Source organism: Podarcis vaucheri, assembly GCF_965113315.1.
Source record: "Podarcis vaucheri genome assembly, chromosome: 8".
Taxonomy (NCBI): Eukaryota; Metazoa; Chordata; class Lepidosauria; order Squamata; family Lacertidae; genus Podarcis; species Podarcis vaucheri.
This window is the reverse complement of record NC_138766.1, coordinates 55,357,210-55,376,658: the sequence shown is the minus strand read 5'-3', so window position 1 is coordinate 55,376,658 and position 19,449 is coordinate 55,357,210. Positions and strand designations below refer to the sequence as shown.

At 41.3% G+C, this 19,449-nt stretch overlaps 1 protein-coding gene across 6 annotated transcripts in view; it reads right to left on the bottom strand.

Moving 5' to 3' along the window:
- Nucleotides 1-250: 250 nt before the first annotated feature.
- Nucleotides 251-19,449, bottom strand: part of RGS20 (regulator of G protein signaling 20) — a gene marked incomplete at its 5' end in the record, with an annotated part of 51,366 nt that continues 32,167 nt past the window's right edge. For all 6 annotated transcript variants that reach the window (XM_082233992.1, XM_082233993.1, XM_082233997.1 and 3 more), the window contains 4 exons: nucleotides 251-702; nucleotides 1,644-1,878; nucleotides 3,734-3,811; nucleotides 8,982-9,130. In XM_082233992.1, the coding sequence (XP_082090118.1) occupies nucleotides 514-702; nucleotides 1,644-1,878; nucleotides 3,734-3,811; nucleotides 8,982-9,130 (651 nt within the window). In that variant the 3' untranslated portion in view covers nucleotides 251-513. The remainder of the gene's footprint in view (nucleotides 703-1,643; nucleotides 1,879-3,733; nucleotides 3,812-8,981; nucleotides 9,131-19,449) is intronic.

Here is a 19,449-nt window from a genome sequence, read left to right as displayed (position 1 = left end):
TGATCCCTTGAGTGCACAGCTTTCATCTCTGTAAAGTGTTCAGAGACAGAATAGCATTAAGGTGAACCTACACACCAATTTCCCTGATCCCAGTGGTGCAGCACTTTGATATGATTCTTGGGGAAAGGCGCAACAACTATTCTTCCTCCACTTCCTAATTCAATTTATTATTTTATTCCTAATTAGTTGTAAGAAATTTTTAAAGCTTCTTTCCAATAGGTTTTCTTTTGTATCTTATATATGCTGCTCCTTTTTGAAGACTTTTTAAAATATCTCCATATCCCATTATCATAGCTTACTGTAACTCTTATCCAAAACTGCAAATAGCTTGAGGTTCTGGAAACCTTCCATCTTAGAACACTTTTTTGACATTGTATTAATATATGCAATATGTCTTGAGTTATTTTTTGGGTAATAAACTCAATAATTCTAATTTCCATGTTGACGGACAGTATGGTAGCCCCAAGTTTCCCTTGTTTATTTAGATGACTGGGTGTGAAATATATTAAAACTCTACGATTCAGCAGATTTTTGAGAGAGAGACTCAACTAAGTCCCTATATATGGCAGAGTTCATAAACCGAGGGTAAGAGTCTCTGAGCATTAACATATAAATCTGAAGTTGTGCTTCATCAAAACTATGTTCCGATGGTTCCAGCATATTCCGGTTGATAAGTTCCCTTACTCTGGAATCCAGGCTGACCTGTAAATAAAGAAAACAGTTGTTAAGAGCAGTTGTTAATCTTCTCTATTGAAAATTGTGGAAAAGAGTTAATGTGACCGTAGTGGAACTGAAACCTATGTAGGCATTCTGTTACAGAACTAAGAAAAGTAAAAATAATGATAAAAATAGGCCTTTTCTGCTGTGTTTTTATTGTCTCACAGCGGATTTACCTAATGATTAGGATGTACACTAATGACCTAATGATAAGCACACTAAAATTATTTTCAGATGAAGGAGAAACATTTAACTTGTGTAGAATGACAGGATGGATTTAAATAGGTTTGCATAATAATAATAATAATAATAATAAATAAATAAATAAATAAAATAATTTATATGCTGGGTTGCCCCAGCCACTCTGGGTGGCTCCCAACAAAAAATAGTAAAAACACAATACAACATCACACTAAAAACTTCCCTGAACAGGACTGCCTTCAGATGTTTAAGTATAACCTATTGGCTATATATAGACACCCATCAGAGACTAGAAGAGTCTCCTACCTACAGTCAGACACCCTCGTATGTTCAAAGTGCTTCAGCCAAACTAATTTTGGAATGCCAGACTAATTATATTCCTTGGCAGTTTAAGATTTTAGACCTACAACTCACAAAGTTTCAAATGTCACACTTTACCCCTCACTATAATTTTGTTCCTTTCATCTCAGAAGACCACCTTTTGTCCCTGAAAGAGCCCCCCCAAATTTCCAGCAAACTGAAAAACTTGTTATAAAATGAGAATAGAACAGCTTTTTTTAAAAAAAACTAGCCAGTTGTTTTTTAAAAAAAACACACACACTGAACTAGGTACATACCTGAATGGAAACATCTTGAAATATCAATTAGATCTTTCATTTTAGATTGTTGGCTTAGTCCTTTTGAAATCGGGTATACTACAAAATAGTGTGAAAAGGGTTACAAACCTCTTTGGGAGAAAGAATGGAAATATAATCTTCATATATTAGTCTTGCTTTCTCTTGAATGATAGCCTTGTTGGATTCCTGCTTTAGATCTTCGCAGGCCAACCAGAAAAGCATATTTTCTTCGCTGAATTCTGTCCGAAGGAACTCCCTGAAAGCGTTTCTACCTGCTGGCGTTCTCATCAATTTGTCAAAGGATTGGCTCCAGGCACTCACTTCTTCAAGAGTTGGAGTTGAGCTGTAATATGAATGAAAAATAGAGACCGGGCATTACCAAGTTAACAGTACAAGAGGAGAACTTTAGTGGGTGATAATTTTGTAGAAATCGGGAGATTAAATGCATGTTATGGCATGCTGCAATACCAGCCTTACTTTTCCAAGTGCTGAGGAGAAAATATTGCTGTTGCCCTAGAGCTAACTGAAAATCCAAGAAAGTGGAGGAACAACAATTTCACCATTCGGCTAAAGATGCAAACGACTGACTTACCAATTAAAAATATACCGTGTGTCAAGTTACTATTTGAGTACATGACTTGCTAAATTCATCTTATGCATGCCAGCAGCAGTGTTAATTATTGGGCAGAACAATGCCATAGACTGCTACAGGTATGCCTCACCTCTTGTGTGTGGGCTGAATAATGAGGCAAATTGGGGTGATTTGGGAGGGTCTTTCCTCGCCCTGAGTTAAATGTCAATAATCCCTCATGAGCAGATCAGAGTGCCCACAAAATCTCATATAACTCTGTACAAGATACGGCTCTTATGTGTCCCTATATAACATCTCTTATGTGGTCTTCTATAATATCTATGTTTCTCTATGTCCAGGGGCTTTTCAAGCTGCCATGAAGATCACTGAGGAGCTCTGGATTGTTTTCTGTTAAAACAGGCTTTTTTCTGTTACAATACATTTTTAAGGAATAAGCATTATTTTAAGTTTTTAAAAACACTTAAGTTGTTCTGCTTAAACAACATAAATGACAACCGAGAGCTCTTTGCCTATTGGAGACCTATAAAAGCTTTTAAAGCCTATTGGAGAACACAAATAACATCCAGAAAGAAGCTGGAGTGAAGCTGCAAAGTGTTAAAAGATGTACTAATAGGAAGACAAACCATTCAGCCACCACTTAATTAAGGTAAAGTAATAGACGAGCCCCTGTTCTCCACATAAGGGATTATGGAAGAAAATTAATCCTTTTTACTTCCCCCATACAAATCTCCTGGACCTTATCTGCAAATTGGTGGGTTTGAACTACTCTGGTAAGGTTCCTGTGCCTGAAAAAATTTACCCACTTTGGTCAAAACATGGAAAAGTTATCATTTTTATTCTACCTATTATAATAAATGGGGAAACACAATGTGATGTCTCCAAATAAATTTTGTTCACAGTAGGCTCTGTTTTTGATTGATAAGAATTGAAAAGAATGGCCATAAGTTAGACATTTCCATTAATTTCAGAGAGTTTACTTGGAGTATGACTGACATTGGATACAACTCAGAACTTTGTTTTCAACAGAGCAGCTCAGAATTCAAATTACAGAGTTACTTGCAAACAGATAAGGTTTCCTAAAACTGCAGATATAAGGCATACATTGCGACTTGTGCACATCCCTATAACCTGTCATGTATTTCCAGGGCATATATCTGCCATGTTTTAAATTGTTAGGAAATATGACAATGGCGACTGACTTCTCTTAAAATTTTATGGAAAAATAAAGGGGAAGATTTTTTTAAAAAAAGATGCTAGTATTAGCCTTCCCTGTTTCTGCAACTAGGCAAATGATCATCAGAGTTGCATGGACATGCGTTCTATGCAAGTAGCTATGAGTGTGGCAGCCACCTCCAGTTGTAGGAGTCTAAGACTGCATACCTATCAGGCATTTCCATCACCACCACCCCAAGAATCCTGGGAACTGTAGTTTATCCCTTACAGAGCTTCCCAGCACCCTTAAGAAACTGCAGTTCCCAGGATTGTTTTGTGTGTGTGCATGCACATGCTTTAAATGCATGTTGTTTATGCAGCCTAGATGGATAGACACAAGTGTAGAAACAAAAATTAGTCTTCTGTGTTGATTTGTTACCCAGCTAGTTCTTACCTTTCTTCACAGTTTGGAATAGCTTCTGTTCTGAGTTCATGTGATGCTGCTCTTTCATCTTGATTCCTAACAGTAAGACTGCAAGGCAACAAGCATAGTTTAATCAAGTTGAAATAAAGAAGTTTGCTGAAGCTTTGAATTTGTTCCTCTAGTTTTCAAACCTGATCATATGTTCAAAGAAGTTCGCCCCAGTACAGTGGTACTTTGGTTTACAACCATAATCTGTTCCGGAGGTCCGTTTGTAAACCAAAACAAGTTGTAACCCAATGGGGCCTCCAAAATTTTTTTGTTCATAATCCAAAAAAAAAAGGGTTGTAATCCAAAAAAAGGTTGCAAACTGGGACACACACTTCTGGTTTGATGTGTTTGTAATACAAAACGTATGCAAACCAAGACGTATGCAAACCATGGTACCACTGTATAAGAACAATGCACTCCTACACCAAAATATTTCTCTTGAATTGGGTAAATTGAATAGGACATTTCACAGCAGAATTGCTTCCTGCTTTGTGTCTTCTTTCTTGTGATTTTAAAAGCAGAACAAAAACCCAACTTTATCCTGATATATATATATATATATATATATATATATATATATATATATATATATATGCAGGTTTTGGTGTCTTCGGGTGTCTTCCCGTGTAAGAGTCGGGGTGTCTGTGCGACGTTTCGACGAGGTCTCACTCGTCATCTTCAGGCTGGTGCTTTCGGCTTCTTGTTAAAGAAGCCGAAAGCACCAGCCTGAAGATGACGAGTGAGACCTCGTCGAAACGTCGCACAGACACCCCGACTCTTACACGGGAAGACACCCGAAGACACCAAAACCTGCATTCCTGTACCCGTGAAAATCTACGAAAGCATATATATATATATATATATATATAATTTTTATTTGATTTTACAAGTATAAAATTATAACAATACAGCCATATACATCCACATTTAAAGATTCCTCCGAATCTCTGGACTTCCCACCTTCCCCTCTGTGGGTCCTATTATTAACCTTTTCTACTGCATCTTTTTCAATAACCCATATTTTATATAACCCCATTATCTCCTTAGTACTTACTACATAACAAGTGTTATTGCATATACTCCTTTTTTAAAAAAATAATAATCTGCTGAATGGTGAACCATTGGCTTCCCTGCTGCCTTTTGTTTGATTGCATTTAATTGCATTGTTACATTGTTTGTCTAAACATTATATATAAAAGACATCCTGGGAATGGAAATACTGAAGGGTGGGATATAAATGAAAGAAAATTGTTCAGCAAGACTATCAGTACTGCCACTAACAAAGCTTATCTGGACAAAAATAAATTCTATGCAAAACAGTGTAGGAGACTACCATGTTCCTTCTCTGCTTTATTTTTTGTATTTCTCATGCTTCTCAAAAAGACAGCTGTGGCCTTTTAATTTTAAGCCACCTAAGACAGACCATTCACCATAATTGCTTGGCTAAAAGTATAATTGATCCTGAATTGCTGATGAAAAGATGGAGCATAAGTTATGACTTCAGCCAACAAAAGCCCATCTGGTGACTGTTCTTTCTCCTCAGTTTCTCTAAAATGGTTAATTCCAACCCCACAAGAGCTTTCAGTATTGGAGATTTTGTAACTTGGGGTACTATTTCTGTTCCTATTCATATTTTTCTTTTTCTTTGCAGCCCATTCAGGTTATTTGAGGAAATCCTTTCTATAAACAAGGATTATAAATAGAGCTTTGAATCGCCGTTTTTCACATTTCTCCTGACTTGAAAACAGTAATTTTGAAGAAGTATATAATTTTGATGGTAGAACGAGGTTTTTTACTTGGGCAGGATGCTATTAAGTGCAAGTAATATTTTTAAGAGTCATGAATATAAATTAATTTAAAACCTCCAACAGAGCAACTTTTTTTTTAACTTTCATTATATATTTTTCAATGGGATTAAAAAGAAAATGGAATAAAATGACTGTGAACTTTATATCCAAGCTAAAGACAAATGTATGCCTGTCGTGCAAAAACCTATTGTGCTTTTATTTCCTTCTGTAATAGTTGAAATAACTGCACATGAAGAAATCCTGTTGCCAGCCATGCTCAGTAACAATATTTGAAAGGTGATACTCTAATATTGCAGAAGTGGTTACACTAGAAAATATTTTCAGCAGTAAGTTCTTGAAGTGAGCGACTATTTCCTAGGGGGTCGAGTGCAGTCAGCTTTTATTGGCCAAGGGTGGACTGGAGTGAAGCCTGGTCTGGTCTGCTCTCAAGCCCCTCTACTTACCCTGGCCAAATTGGCCAGGGTTCAAACAACTGGGTGGTGGGAAAGCCCGCCAATCAGAGTGGCCAGCCCAGGGATTTTTCACTGCCTGCCCCAGCGTTGCTCCCTGGGAATCTGAGATGACGTGCAGCAACCGCTGCCCATCCCTTGGAAAGGGTAAGCAGCCATTTCTCACCTGCATCTGTCCAAGCTAGTTTCATGTTTCTGTAGCAATCCCACCCAATATGGATGACCCCTTTATGCATGCTTGAAAGAGTATTTGATATGTATGTTTTGTCGTCAGGACAAAAGGAGTAACTTTCCAGATTGATTGTATTTGAATACTGCTTTTCCTTCAAATGAACCCAAAGCAGCTTGTAAACAACAAATAGCAATAACATAATTATTTTATATTTATGCTGTATTTGTGATGTTCTATTAACAGATCATCAATAATGTAATCTATAAAATGCTATTAACAAAGCAGCAACTAAAGTGAGATGAGCGCCGCAACCCCAGAGTCGTCCGCGACTGGACCTAACGGTCAGAGTTCCCTTTAACTTTACCTTAAACTAAGCTAAGCTAAGCTAAGCACATTCTCCACACACCCATGACTCATAATCTTTCATCCTATTCAGTTCATTAAAATAAACATTTTGATTGAGAGATACTTGATGTTATACTGACAGAAGTGTGGTAGTGTATGGTCATCCTTTTTATTGTGGATTCATGATTTGTGTTTGTGATGGGATCAGGGTAGTTATATATACAGTTATATAACCTTGGATCCCAAATGCCCCCGTTTTGGAACGTTTTGGCTCCCGAACTCTGAAAACATGGAAGTAAATGCTCCGGTTTTCAAATGCTTTTCGGAAGCTGAACATCCGATGTGGCTTCTGCTTGAGTGCAGGAAGCTTCTGCAACAAATTGGAAGCTGTGCCTTGGTTGTCAAACATTACAGAAGCTGAACAGGCTTCTGGAACAGATTACGTTTGACAATCGAGGTTTGACTGTACATACATAATTGTTGTTTCTCTACCACCAGGCCTTGGGCTGATTAAACATTCTAATATCTTTCTAAATGAGTTTGTGGGAGGGGAGGTTATTGGTCTGTTTTTGTTTTGTTATGTATTTTGTGTTCTCATTTTGTATTTTTATGTTGTGAACTGCCCTGTGATCTTTGGAAAAGGGCAGTATATAAATTTAACAAACAAATAAATGAATGAATAATAAGTGATCCTGTTTGTACCTGCAGAAGTTCTGGGGCAGGTGTACTGCTTTATTTGCAATTGGTGAATGTTCCATAGCTTCCTGCTGAAAACCTATAGTTTTTTATACAACAAATGTTCTGGCTTATTTTATGCCCTGCTTTTGTTGTGCTATAGTGCAGGAGTGTCCCTCTAGATATCAATAATGCAACTGTGGAAGCATAGCAGAACAATGAATAAAGGGAAATGATGTGTGGATTGATCTGGTAGAAATCCACCACATATACACTATTATTGCATTAATGACATGTTGTAGAGTGCACCCATGCACAAAAACTAGCCAGGGGAGGGGCAAAGTACACTGTTCAGTTCTAGCTGTCCATCTGTTTCTCAAATAAAAATCCTTAACGTGGGCATGACCTTGGGTTATAGGCTACAGGCTACTTACTGAAAGCAGCAACAAAAACTTTTAAAATGAGAACTCAATAAGATGATTCTGAAGTGATCCCTATACACCAGTTTGCTGATTCTGTGCTGCCCTGATTGCTTGCAATGGGGAACTGGATTATATAGACCAAGTGCTCTGGAGAAAATCATTATGTTCCGTGCTGAATCCTGTGAGGATAAGTCCCAGATATGTCAGCTTATGCATTTTAAAGATCCCTGCTAAGAATATGCTGTTCAGAAGCTTTCCTTTTGAAAATTATGCGTGCTACTTTGTTCCTTTTCTCTTTGTTGCAGTGTCTAGGTTTAGTAGATAGCACACAGGATAGCTAAACTAGCTGTAGAGTGAGGTCGTATCCTCAGTGCTATTTTTCTAGAAAAAGAGGTGCTGGAACTCGCCCTGAACGCTTCCCTTGTTCTCTTGTAATGGCAATGGTGCCCACCTGAGAGGTGCGGGAACCGAGTTCCAGTGAGTTCCAGCTGAAGAAAAGCCCTGCACATCTTCAAATTATCAGCCTTCTCTTGGTTTCTCTGGAATGGTGACTAGGTATCCACTCTTCTGTTTCTTTCAGCAATAGCTGTTTCATAGTACTTTTAGAAGTATGTGGTCCATTGAAGTTAGAGCCTCTGGGTATGGCCTCTGAAATGCTTCCTTCCTTAAATAATGGAATCCACACATTGCTGATTATTATGAAGAGCTGTCCCCCATTAGCCATTGATCCATCTAGCCCTGCTAGGTGAGATTTTCTGGAGATACCTGGGACTTAATATATGTGAAGCATTTGTTCTGCTGATAAGCTGCACCCCTTCCTAAACTATCCTTTCCCAAACTGGTCCCTGGCCGATATCGATAGATTTCAACTTACATCAGCCTCAGCCAGTGTGGTCAATGGTAAGGAGTGATGGGTATTGGAGCCCAAAGCATCTGACTCAGCTGTTCTAGAATCATAAGAGTTGGAAGGGACCCTGAGGATAATCTAGTTCAACCCCCTGCAATGCAGGAATATGCAGCTGTCCCATACGGGAATCGAACCTGCAACCTCGGCGTTACCAGCACCACACTTTAACCAACTGAGCTATTCAGGCTAAACACGTTCCTGCATTGACCTGCAGCTGAGAAACACATAAGGTCTGAATGGCTCCAGCTCTGCTTGCATCTTTATGTATTTCCAGAAGATTTAAAGAACTGGAAGAAATGTTGTTTGGTGTTTTCATCTATGGAAAAGTAGGCAACAGCTGCATCGCCTTTCCTCCACCCCTTGTAAAACTCATCTGATTACTCAAGGGCATACATGGTGTCATCTTTTCCCCTTCTTCCCCCAAGAGGTTTGAATATGGTTTAAAGGCATACCAGGAGCAGCTGCAACAACAGCACCAACAGAAGCAGCAGGCGTTGGACCCACGGTTTTCAATCCCTGGCTGTGGCTGTACAGAGCTCGGTGTCTCCTGGGTCACAGATGCTTGCCTTTTGCGCATCTCCATCCGCTCGGATCCCATGGGCTGCATGAGGAAAAAACAGGAAGAAGGTTAGACTCTGTGGAAAAAGCCCAGGCATCAGGTTTACTGCTTCACTCATAGTCTTGGCACCCAGTGGCTTTCCTAATTGTTTCTAATAGGTGAAGTGGCCTGTGGAGCAGTCAGAAGAAACTGCTTCCTTAATTCATGGTCCTAATCAGATGAGGAATTCTGGGCCGGTAATGTCTTTAAACCCACCGTGACTGTTTGTCATTGATTTTTAATTTGCCAATTGTTTTGAGGTCTTTGTTTCATCCATAGCACAATGCAACAGAGTTTCTGAGAGAGCAGGGGAAGTGGGAAAGATTCTCAAGGCCCCACTCAGCAAAATGAGCAGGAGGGACCCCCATCCCACCACGAGAGCAACAGGGCTGGTTTGCCATCTTTCAAAATTTGGGTTTCTAGTTCGCCCTGTTGCAGACGCAGGTAATACACATTACTATCTAAATTGGGGTCAGCAAACTTTTTCATCAGGGGGCCGGTCCACTGTCCCTCAGACCTTGTGGGGGGGCCTGACTATATTTTGAAAAAAATTAATACCCTGCAGGCCAGTCCCACAGCTGCCTCTGGACCTAGAGAAGGAACACACTCTGCACGCACTCAGGAGCGCGTCTTGGCGCCACTCGCTCACTGGCATTGTTGATGAGCAGCAGCCACTCCATCAGCCCGTCCCCATGGAGCTCCCAGGCGGCGTGAACCACGTGCTGCAGCCCAGCATATGAGGCCAGGTTGGTGGGCAGGCCGCACCTCAGGAGCACCAGTGTGCCACCAGCAGCAGCGCCGAGCTGGGCACCAGGCATGGGGCAAGCGGGCGTGCCAAGGTGCGGCTGAAGCCCCACAACGCACCCGACACAATGCCCATGGTGCAGTGCAGACCACAGGCCCACCTGCCAGCCTCTCGGTCCATGGCCTCACCGTGTTTACCTCAGCGTGTGGGCGGCGAGGCTTCGGATTGGCTGCAGGAACTTCCTGCAGCCAATCCAGAGCCGTGCCAGCATTGCAGAAGTCAGTCCCCAGGTGGTGAGGCGTCTGCGACTTCTTTTCAAGGAAACGCCATGCCACGCCAGTTAAGCTCAGCCCAGGGACTGACCAAGTGGGCAGCAGGGTCCACGGGCCAGATTTATGAGCCTGGTGGGCCGCATCCGGCCCCCCGGGCTGTAGTTTGCCGACCCCTGATTGAAATGTTGACCATTTAAGTCTAAAATGTCCTCATTGCAACACTGCCCAGGCTGCTCTTCTCAGGGAGCTCAGACACCTTTCTGAATGTCTTCATCCTGCCTCCACTCCCCCAAAAGTTGAGCTGGGCAACAGAGAAAAGGTCACAGCGAGAATGCTTCTTGTTTTAGAGAGCTTGAGGCAGAAGCAACAACAGTTGCCTCCTCATCTCAGGCTGCCACGTCTATCTAGCTAGCATTGCCCATTATGACTAGCAGTAGCTCTCCAGAGTCTCAGCCGGAGGTGTTTCCCATTGGCAGCTACCTAATTCTTTCAAGGGGAGATACTAGAGATTGAGTCTGGGGTCTTTGGTATTCAACACAGGCACTATCCCTATGCTTTTATCTAAAGCAGCACATGAGAATATAGCATAATCCTAAACATGTCTACACAGAAGAGCACTGAACCAGTGCTTTTGCCTGGCTAGAATGCGTCCTTGAACTCTGATTACAACTCTTGGTTCCCTGGTTGAAGGATAAAGAAGTGTGGGTGACCATGTGTAGAAACTAGCCTGCTGTAAAAAGGTAAACTTTGCATTCGTTGCTCTGCCTACTTTTGCTTCTGGCCTTGTCTGCCACTTGCATGTGCCCCCAAAATGTTGGCAAAAAGTTTTCCCATCCTTGTTAAACATCCCGTGTTTATCGCACATACAGCCTTTTCAAATGGTCACAGGGATTATTTTGGGTTTAGGTAATCATTCTCACCCTCTGACCTCACTCTCCTGCATTCTCCCCTTCCCACTGCCAACCCACATGTACCTCTGCTTGCTGATTTGGGATGACACTTCATGCAAATAGTGAAGCGGAGTATAATCCACAAAAGTTTACACCACAATGAATTTGTTTAGTCTTTAAGCCACTGCAAGAATTATCACTACAACACATTTAACAGGATTCCCCTGCTGGATATGCTTATAAGAAGTGATCTATACATCAGAAGATGCCATACGAAAGTGAACAAAGAGGAGAATAGCACTTAATAACAAACCTGTCCATTCTTATGCAGCAACACAGGACCCTGCACACTTATTATAGGTGTATCAGTGTAACTGGACCACTGTGGTGTAGCTGACAGTGAGTTGGACTTGGACTGGGAAGACCCAGGTTCAAATCTCTGTTCAGTCAACCAGCAAGCTCCTGGAAGACCTTGGGCCTGTCACTGTCTCTCAACCTGCTTCTATGATTAAATAAATGAGCTTAGCAAACAGCCCTGTGAAATGAAAACAGTGAGGATTCTGTTAGAGATTTGTTGCCCGCCTTGCAAAAGCATTTTTATAGACCACTGTCCGATCAGGTGTTAATTGTGGGAAAAATAACCTGAAATGTCAAAAAGGGAAAGAGAAGAAAATCAATTTGATCTCAAACAAAGGCCCACATTTCTCTGTTGGTTCTCTCCTTGTTCCATGTGAGCCCCTTTGTCGAGAGAGGGTTCTGTGAATGGTGCATACACAGAGACTGCTGAAGCTGAAAAGGGCTGTGTGTGTTCAAGACTGACAAGATGATTGGCCTGGCCTTTATTTTCAATTGTACTTTGGCTCTCACAGCAAACGAGAGCTATAATAAAGCAGATGGTATATTGTTCGATGTGGCTTTATTCCTGCTTACTTTTGTTCCTAAATTAAGCAGGAACTGGTCTTGCATACATATTCAGGGAGCACAGGTTTTTGGAGGAAATGTAGGGGGAAATACTGTTCAGGTCATGTGCCTCTTTTGTGTCCTAAATAAATGAAGTTTGCATACCTTCCTTGCTATTGTTGCTGTGGTTCAGGCTGAGGTTTCCTTTCTATATCTGACAAAGGCACACTTTAAATAACTGTACTGCAAGGGGAAATTCAGTAGTTGCAACTCACGATCAGCCTGCACAGCAGAAGACCATTGCTTATGAAATTTCATTTTCACTTCACTTTTAGTTTGTATACTGCCTTTCTATATTGTTATACACAAGGCAGTTTACAAGCTGTAGAAAGAACAAAATATACAGTTCAACAAAAACCATACTGGACCCTGCTTTGCTTGACAAATATGCCAGCAGCTAAGTCATAAAAAAACTAGGACTTTAAAATAAACAACTTACATCAAACAGAGTTATATTCAATATTCCATGTATTGTGCAATAAAACTAACTTTCAAATGGCAAGCTAGAACACATATCCAAAGCATAATCACATTTAAGTAGCCATAAATCAGGGATGGGGAACCTCTGGTGTAATAAACAAACAAACAAACAAATATTTATACCCCGCCCATTTGGCTGGGTTACTCTGGATGGCTTCCAAATGTTGTACTACAATCCCCATCATCCCCGACCATTGTCCACAGGAGCTAGAGCCCAACTATGTCTGGAGGGCCACAGATTCCCCACCCCTGCCAAAGATACACTTTTCTGTTGCACACTTCATTTCAGGTAGATGCTGGTTTGAGACACTAGAACCTTGTCCTGAATCCATATATTTGTGGATATTGACTCCTGCATCCCCTTTGAATGAGGACACATCCCTCGTTGTCTTTCTGGGCCCCTGTTGCTCCCTAGCTTACCTTCAAGCAAATGTACAGAAAAGAAGACAGAAGTATACAGGTTGGCAGAGATGGGCAAATGAGTGGAAACGAAGGAGAAAACAAAAGCAAAGCCAGAAGAAGCATAGCTCAGCAGAGAGATTTGGGGTTGGTCACATTGTGCCGCTTGCCAATCTCTCCACAGGCAAGGCATCCTGTTAGAAGCAGAATTTTGCAGAGCTCACTTTACCTCATTAGCTTTGCCTCCCTTCCTTGATCAAGATGTCAGACCATTTGAAAAGAAGAAGAACCACCTATGATAATGTGTGTATTAACAAATGGTTAACTCGCTGAGAAGTTAGGAGCGCTTCTTTGTCTCTGAAGCTCTTGTTTATTACACTCACAAACATCATGTTTCCTTTTATTCCCTAAAGCCAAATCAGCAAATCACAAAGGCAGATGCTTACACTGGAAAAAATGGTCTAATTTAATTGCCAGCACTTGTGACTACTTGTTAGTTAAAAGGAAGGATGTGCTTAATTAGCTGCACTGGCTGCCAGTTCATTTCTGGGCTGAATTCAAGGTGATCACCTTAGTGTTCAAAGTCCCAAATATCCGAAAGACTGCCTCCTTCCCTCCAGACCCTGCCAGATGTTAAGCTCAGCGGGGGAGGGGGGGGCTCTTGGAAGTTCCATCTCCCTCAGAAGTTTGGAAGTGGGGGTGGCCTGGGAGAGGATATTCTCTGGGACAGCCCCTAGGTTGTGCATTTCCCTCCCCACAGAGGAGTGTCTGCTTCTTCATGATACTGCACAGCTTTTAGTGAATGCCAAAGAACACCTGACTTGTGGGTTTTTGGGGTCCACCTTATTCCTGTGATTCTAAAATGCTTTAACTGCTTTTAGTTTTAAATTTCAAATTTCTGTAACTTGCCTTGGGTCCTTGCTGGTCAATTTGATGATGAATTTGCTAGATTAAGATCGTTTGCTTCCTCTGAATCCATAAGGTTGAGGCAGACTTTGAAGGTCCTCAGTGGCACCCTGTGCAAGGCGAAAATTTGGCAGCCCCCACCTCCTGCCTCCCATTCTGCTCACACAATGCCGCTGACCAGAGCACAGATTACAGTAGCCAAGTTAAGACACTGGTATTACCAGTGAATGAAATTACCAAGACTGAGGCTCCCTTCTGCAGCTGCTACTACTGTCCAGATACAAGGAAGCTGACTGCACGATGCACAAAGGAACACTATTTATTCATTTTTATCTATGTATGTCATTTACTTTTTACCACTCTTCATCAAAATTTATCCCAAGGCAGAGTTTTTTTATTTAAAAAGTAAAAACATAGTGAACTAAAAGAATACACATAATTAATAAAGCAGCAGCTAAAAGAACAAGCTTTAATAGCCTGGGTGAACGTTAAAAAGGTGTTTGCTGGTAAAAAATGGGGGTAGGGATAACATGTCTTCCTTCAGTTCTTGTCGGACGCCAATTCCTATCAGCTCCAGCTCACATGGCAATGGTCAGGGGTAATAAGAATCATAGTACAACAATATTCAGAGAGCCACAGGTTCCCCATCCACAATGAAAGCAACAGGCAAGACTTCTTGGTAAGTGTTGCCCAATCAAAGAGTCACAGCTAGAAAGGCTCGGCTGTGGTGGTCAGAAAAGGGCCTGACAACCTAAGGCCACTGGCAGGTTGACATGGGAGATGCTTCTTCTTAAGGGTACCTGTATCCCAAGAGACTGTAGACCTCTAGATATTGTCAGACTCCATCAGCCTCAGCCAGCAAGGCCAATGGGCAGGGATGGTGGGAGGGCCACAAGTTCACACCCTTGATATAGGGTCTTAAAGATAAGTATTATTAGCATTCTGAATTAGGCTTGGAAGTGCACAGGAGGCTCAGGAAGTTCTTTCAAATCTGGCAAAATGGGAGATAAATGACTGGTCCCCACTAAAATCCTCACTGTTGTATTCTGTGTAAATTGTAGCTTCTGAATAATCCTTGAAGGTAGTTGCACACATCAGTGCTGTCAGGAGAGTGCCAGAACATATATGACTGTGGTCAGTCTATTCCCTATCAAGGAATTTTGTGCAAGACTGGGTACCACAGACCAAGCAGTTGGAAACTGTGATTCATGGTGGAAGAGAAATCTTCAGTTCAGTACAAATATGGAAGCCTCATATTAAAAAGTTATAGAATACCAGAAACTAGGTTGCCTACGCCCAAGTATGATGTTTTTAGCTCTGAAAAGCTTTGTTCTTCTGCAGGCATTATAAGCATTGCTTTACATTTCAAAGGCAATGCTAGTCAGAACTGCAACACCCACCCACACAGTCACAACAAGAGGTACACTGCCCTATTCACTAATAAGCTCAAGCTTGCATTCGATTTATCCACGATCTATTTGACAGCAATCTGACAGCATGAAGAGGGTTTAAACGGGGACAATTATGTGTTCAAATGTAGGCTGCTTTGGAAAACTGGCTAATGTAGATACTAACTCCAAACCTTCAAGTTCTCAACTTTATTGGAACTATACATATATTTATATTTTTACTATTTGAAGGTCAGAAGGTAAAATTAAAATGAAGTCCTTAGGTACATAGGGTACTTCTAGATGACCTGTTTATTGAACATTTATGTTGATTTGTTTGCACAAAGTTTGCAGGGATGTTAGATGAAACTGGCCAAGATTATCCTCAGTGGTCTGGGGTGCAGGCTTCAAACCCGTAGCTATTTATTGAGCATTAATTCTTTTTTGCTTGCAGGGAGGTTAAATGGCATTGCTTCAAGCAAGTGTTATACACTTTCCACTGTATTTTCTCCATCACTTTCCTTACAGCACAAAAAATCCAGTGCTGAAGTGGGCTTGTTGTGCAAGAGCAGCAAATCAGGTTTAATTGTGCAACCTGAATTTGCTCGTAGTTGATTGAATCACACCCAAACATGGCAGCAGCTTGACGCACCTGTGTGTATGTGTGTGTGTTTAAGGAACTCTAAATGCAGAAAAATCATTAGCTAGTTTGACCGTCACTGAAATAGTTACATCTGAGTTTGCTGCTTTAGTTAAACTCACTTTGAGTGGGTGGGTGTGGGCATGTGTGGGTATGATATATATATATTGCTGAATACATTTATTTTGTGATTCTATGAGCCACTTGATAATTAACAAAATGGAGCTGAGCAGACAGCTGCTGAAGCCGATGTTCTCAACTGACTCCTGTCAAGGTCTAATTCAATGAGCATTCTGTTCCCCAGGCTTTCTTATGAATGGCCTCAGCAAAGCCAATTTCACTGTAGTATGTTGTGATTCACACCAAGGAATCTGACAGCTCATAGTGGGTGCTGAAATCATGTGGCAGTGTATGAGCCATGACTCAGATTTTATTGTATTAAGTGCTGAAATCTGACTCTGATCAAATAGAAACTGACACTGTATTGGTCAGCATGGTGGTTTGCCTCAGGGTGACTCATCATGGAGTGCACAATCATTGATTCATATTCATTTGCCTTTTGAGTTGGAATCCTCTGTTGAAATCCTCATACTGCTATGCTTGGGTACGAGTCCACAGGTGAATCCTAAATTGCATGCGGGACCAGGTATCCTGTGTCCAATCTAGCTTGCCCAGTGGCAAGGCGTGACTCCCCTAAACACAAAGGAGATGCTGATGTGCATTTGTTATGACATCAACACCTGATTGGCAATTATGCAAAGGATGTTAGTGCCACATATAGGCTCTTCACATATGCTCTTGTCCCAACTGCCATGAAGGGTGCCAACTGCCTAAGCCTAAATGCCACGTGGGGCAGAGCCAAGGAGAGAAAGCCCTAGGTCAGATCCAAAGGTCCCACAGACTGGACTGTATCTTGCATGTGGGCTGCCAGTTCCCCACCCATGGACTGCCCCCAATGATCATTTGAAGGCTTTTGCGGGGTCCCCAAAGCTGGCCAAGTGGAGCTTCAGGAGAAAGCCTGAAGGAAGTGTGTTTTGTAAAGTTGAGACACCTAAAAGAGCCAGTTACTGTCATAATAAAACAGAAAATAAGAAAGATGGCCAGGTAAGATAATCTCTGTTTATCTGTTTTCAACAGTATGTTACAGTATGACAAAATAAAGCAACCTCTACAGTTCCACTAATATTATCCTGCTAGTGTTTTTAATGCCGTGTTTTAAAATGAGTTTAGATTAAAATCAGTGGCACAATCCAAACTTTAGCTAGGACCACATTAGACATGAGGTGGAAGATATTAACAGTAGCCGAGTAATTGTTCTTTGGATCTGGGTCATGGATCCAAGATACGGGTTCACCCTTTTCTTCTGCACCATTTCCCCAATCTGGATTTTCTGATTTGTGAGAACAGGGTTCCTGCTGAACTAGATGGACCTTTGGCCTGATACGGCAGAGCTCTTCTTATATTCTTAGTGCCATCTTTGTTTGGGTTATAAGCCTATTGATTTCAGCATGTTTATTTCTTTGGTTAAAATCAGTGTGTGTATGTGTGTGTGTGAATGTGTATGAATGATGACAAATTCATGGAGAATAAGGTTATCAAGGGCTGCTCATCATGATGCATTAACAGATGGTGTGACATTGCTATCTCAGCTTCCCAACACTGTGCATCACTGACGCTTACTGAGAGGGTTTGGGACAAGGCGGGGAGGGGGGCTCGGTGTGGGTGCAGGGTCAGGAGCATCAAATTGTCTCCACCACTGTGCCCACACCATGCACAACTCTTAGCTGCCTTGCTCCTCCCCTTCGGTCACCTGCTTGTCATTTCTACCATGATGGCTATGTTCTACTTCCACTGTGTTATAATCAGAATAGACCCATCGAAATTAGTATACCTTAAGCGTTATATCCATTAATTTCAGTGGATCTGCCCTGAGTAGCATTGACACTGGATGCAATCTATTGCAAGTGCATTTTTCTGTGAATGATTTGGAAGCATAATGCTCCTGCTGTCATTATGAAGCTAAAGAAGCCTACTATATATATATGAAGTTAATTTTGCTCTAATCTGCCTTGGTTAGGATTTGCCCCAGGAGGTGGCATAAAAGGACTTTCAATAAATATCAGAAAAATCCATGTTAGGAAAATGTTTGTGTCTGAATATTTCCAACAGAGTGTATAATAGTACTTCAATGTGTGGTTGTAGCACATATTGCAGCAATATATAAAATGATTCCAATTACTATAAAAAAACCTGCATCTTTCTAATATCCTCCAGCCTTCTATTAGGTAGGCAAGATTCCTCATAAAAAGACTTGTTCAGAACTTTTAAAACCATTTAGGCTCACCATCTTTTTTCTGCTATTTGGAAATTTTAACTCTCAAGGTTATTAAAAGGTCATCTGTTATTCCTATTTTTGTATTGGAACTATGATGATGTGTAGCGTAGTGACAGCCCTTTAGGAGCAAGTTTATTCTACAATTTATTTTTTAATACAAGACTCCAAAATGAAGAAAATCATTAGTGGACCAGTAATATTCTTGGTGCAACTCACGTTCATAATTGTATTTGAATGAAATACTGTATTGTAGTTCAGCTGCTGGAACATCAACAATTTAGCTACAGAACTGACTTTTTAAAAATACCCACTAGGTACTCTTTTCGCTATGGGGTAATGGCCAGTTTCCCTGAAACGTGACACTGTATAATTCATGACTTACATCATAAAAAGCAGCATAACCTCCAGAGTATTGGAGTGGGAATAGAAGAATGGAGCAGCTTTAAGACATGCTATGTTATATTACTAGCTTTTCAATTGTCGAGGTTCCACTGCAATAACTGGCCAACTGGTTGAGCTGTGCCCAAACCCCAGATTGTGTATGCACCAGTATATAGTCAGAAAACTTCTGACCTCCAAGCCTATTGCATTCATACAACTAGACAGACAACATAGAGCCACTTGGTGTTGGACTAGGACCAGGAGACCAGGGTTCAAATGCCCACTCAGCCATAAAACTCACTTGGACCAGTCACTATCATTCAGGCTAACCTTCCTCATAGGGTTGTTCTGAGGATGCAATGGAAAGGGGGAGGTGTGCGTGGCAATTTAAGCTCTTTGGAGAAAATGTAGGATATAAATGTGCATATGTACGTGATATATATAGTATCAGCCATAGATTGTATTGTATGGTTAGTGGTTTTGCATTTCTCTCTGGTGTGGTGTAGTGGTTAAGAGAGCCACTGGAGAGCCAGTGTGGTGTAGTGGTTAAGAGCGGTAGTCACGTAATCTGGGAAACCGGGTTCGCGTCTCCGCTCCTCCACATGCAGCTGCTGGGTGACCTTGGGCTAGTCACACTTCTGTGAAGTCTCTCAGCCCCACTCACCTCACAGAGTGTTTGTTGTGGGGGAGGAAGGGAAAGGAGAATGTTAGCCGCTTTGAGACTCCTGAAGGGGAGTGAAAGGCGGGATATCAAATCCAAACTCTTCTTCTTCTTCTTCTTCTTCTTATGCTGTGTTGCATACTTCGGATATTATCTACTAATACTGAAACTAATGATTGGGTTTTGACACTGTAGGCGTGATCCAGAGCTAGCTGAATATATGTAAGTCCCATTAAGGTCAATGTTCTCAACTGAGGATCACGCC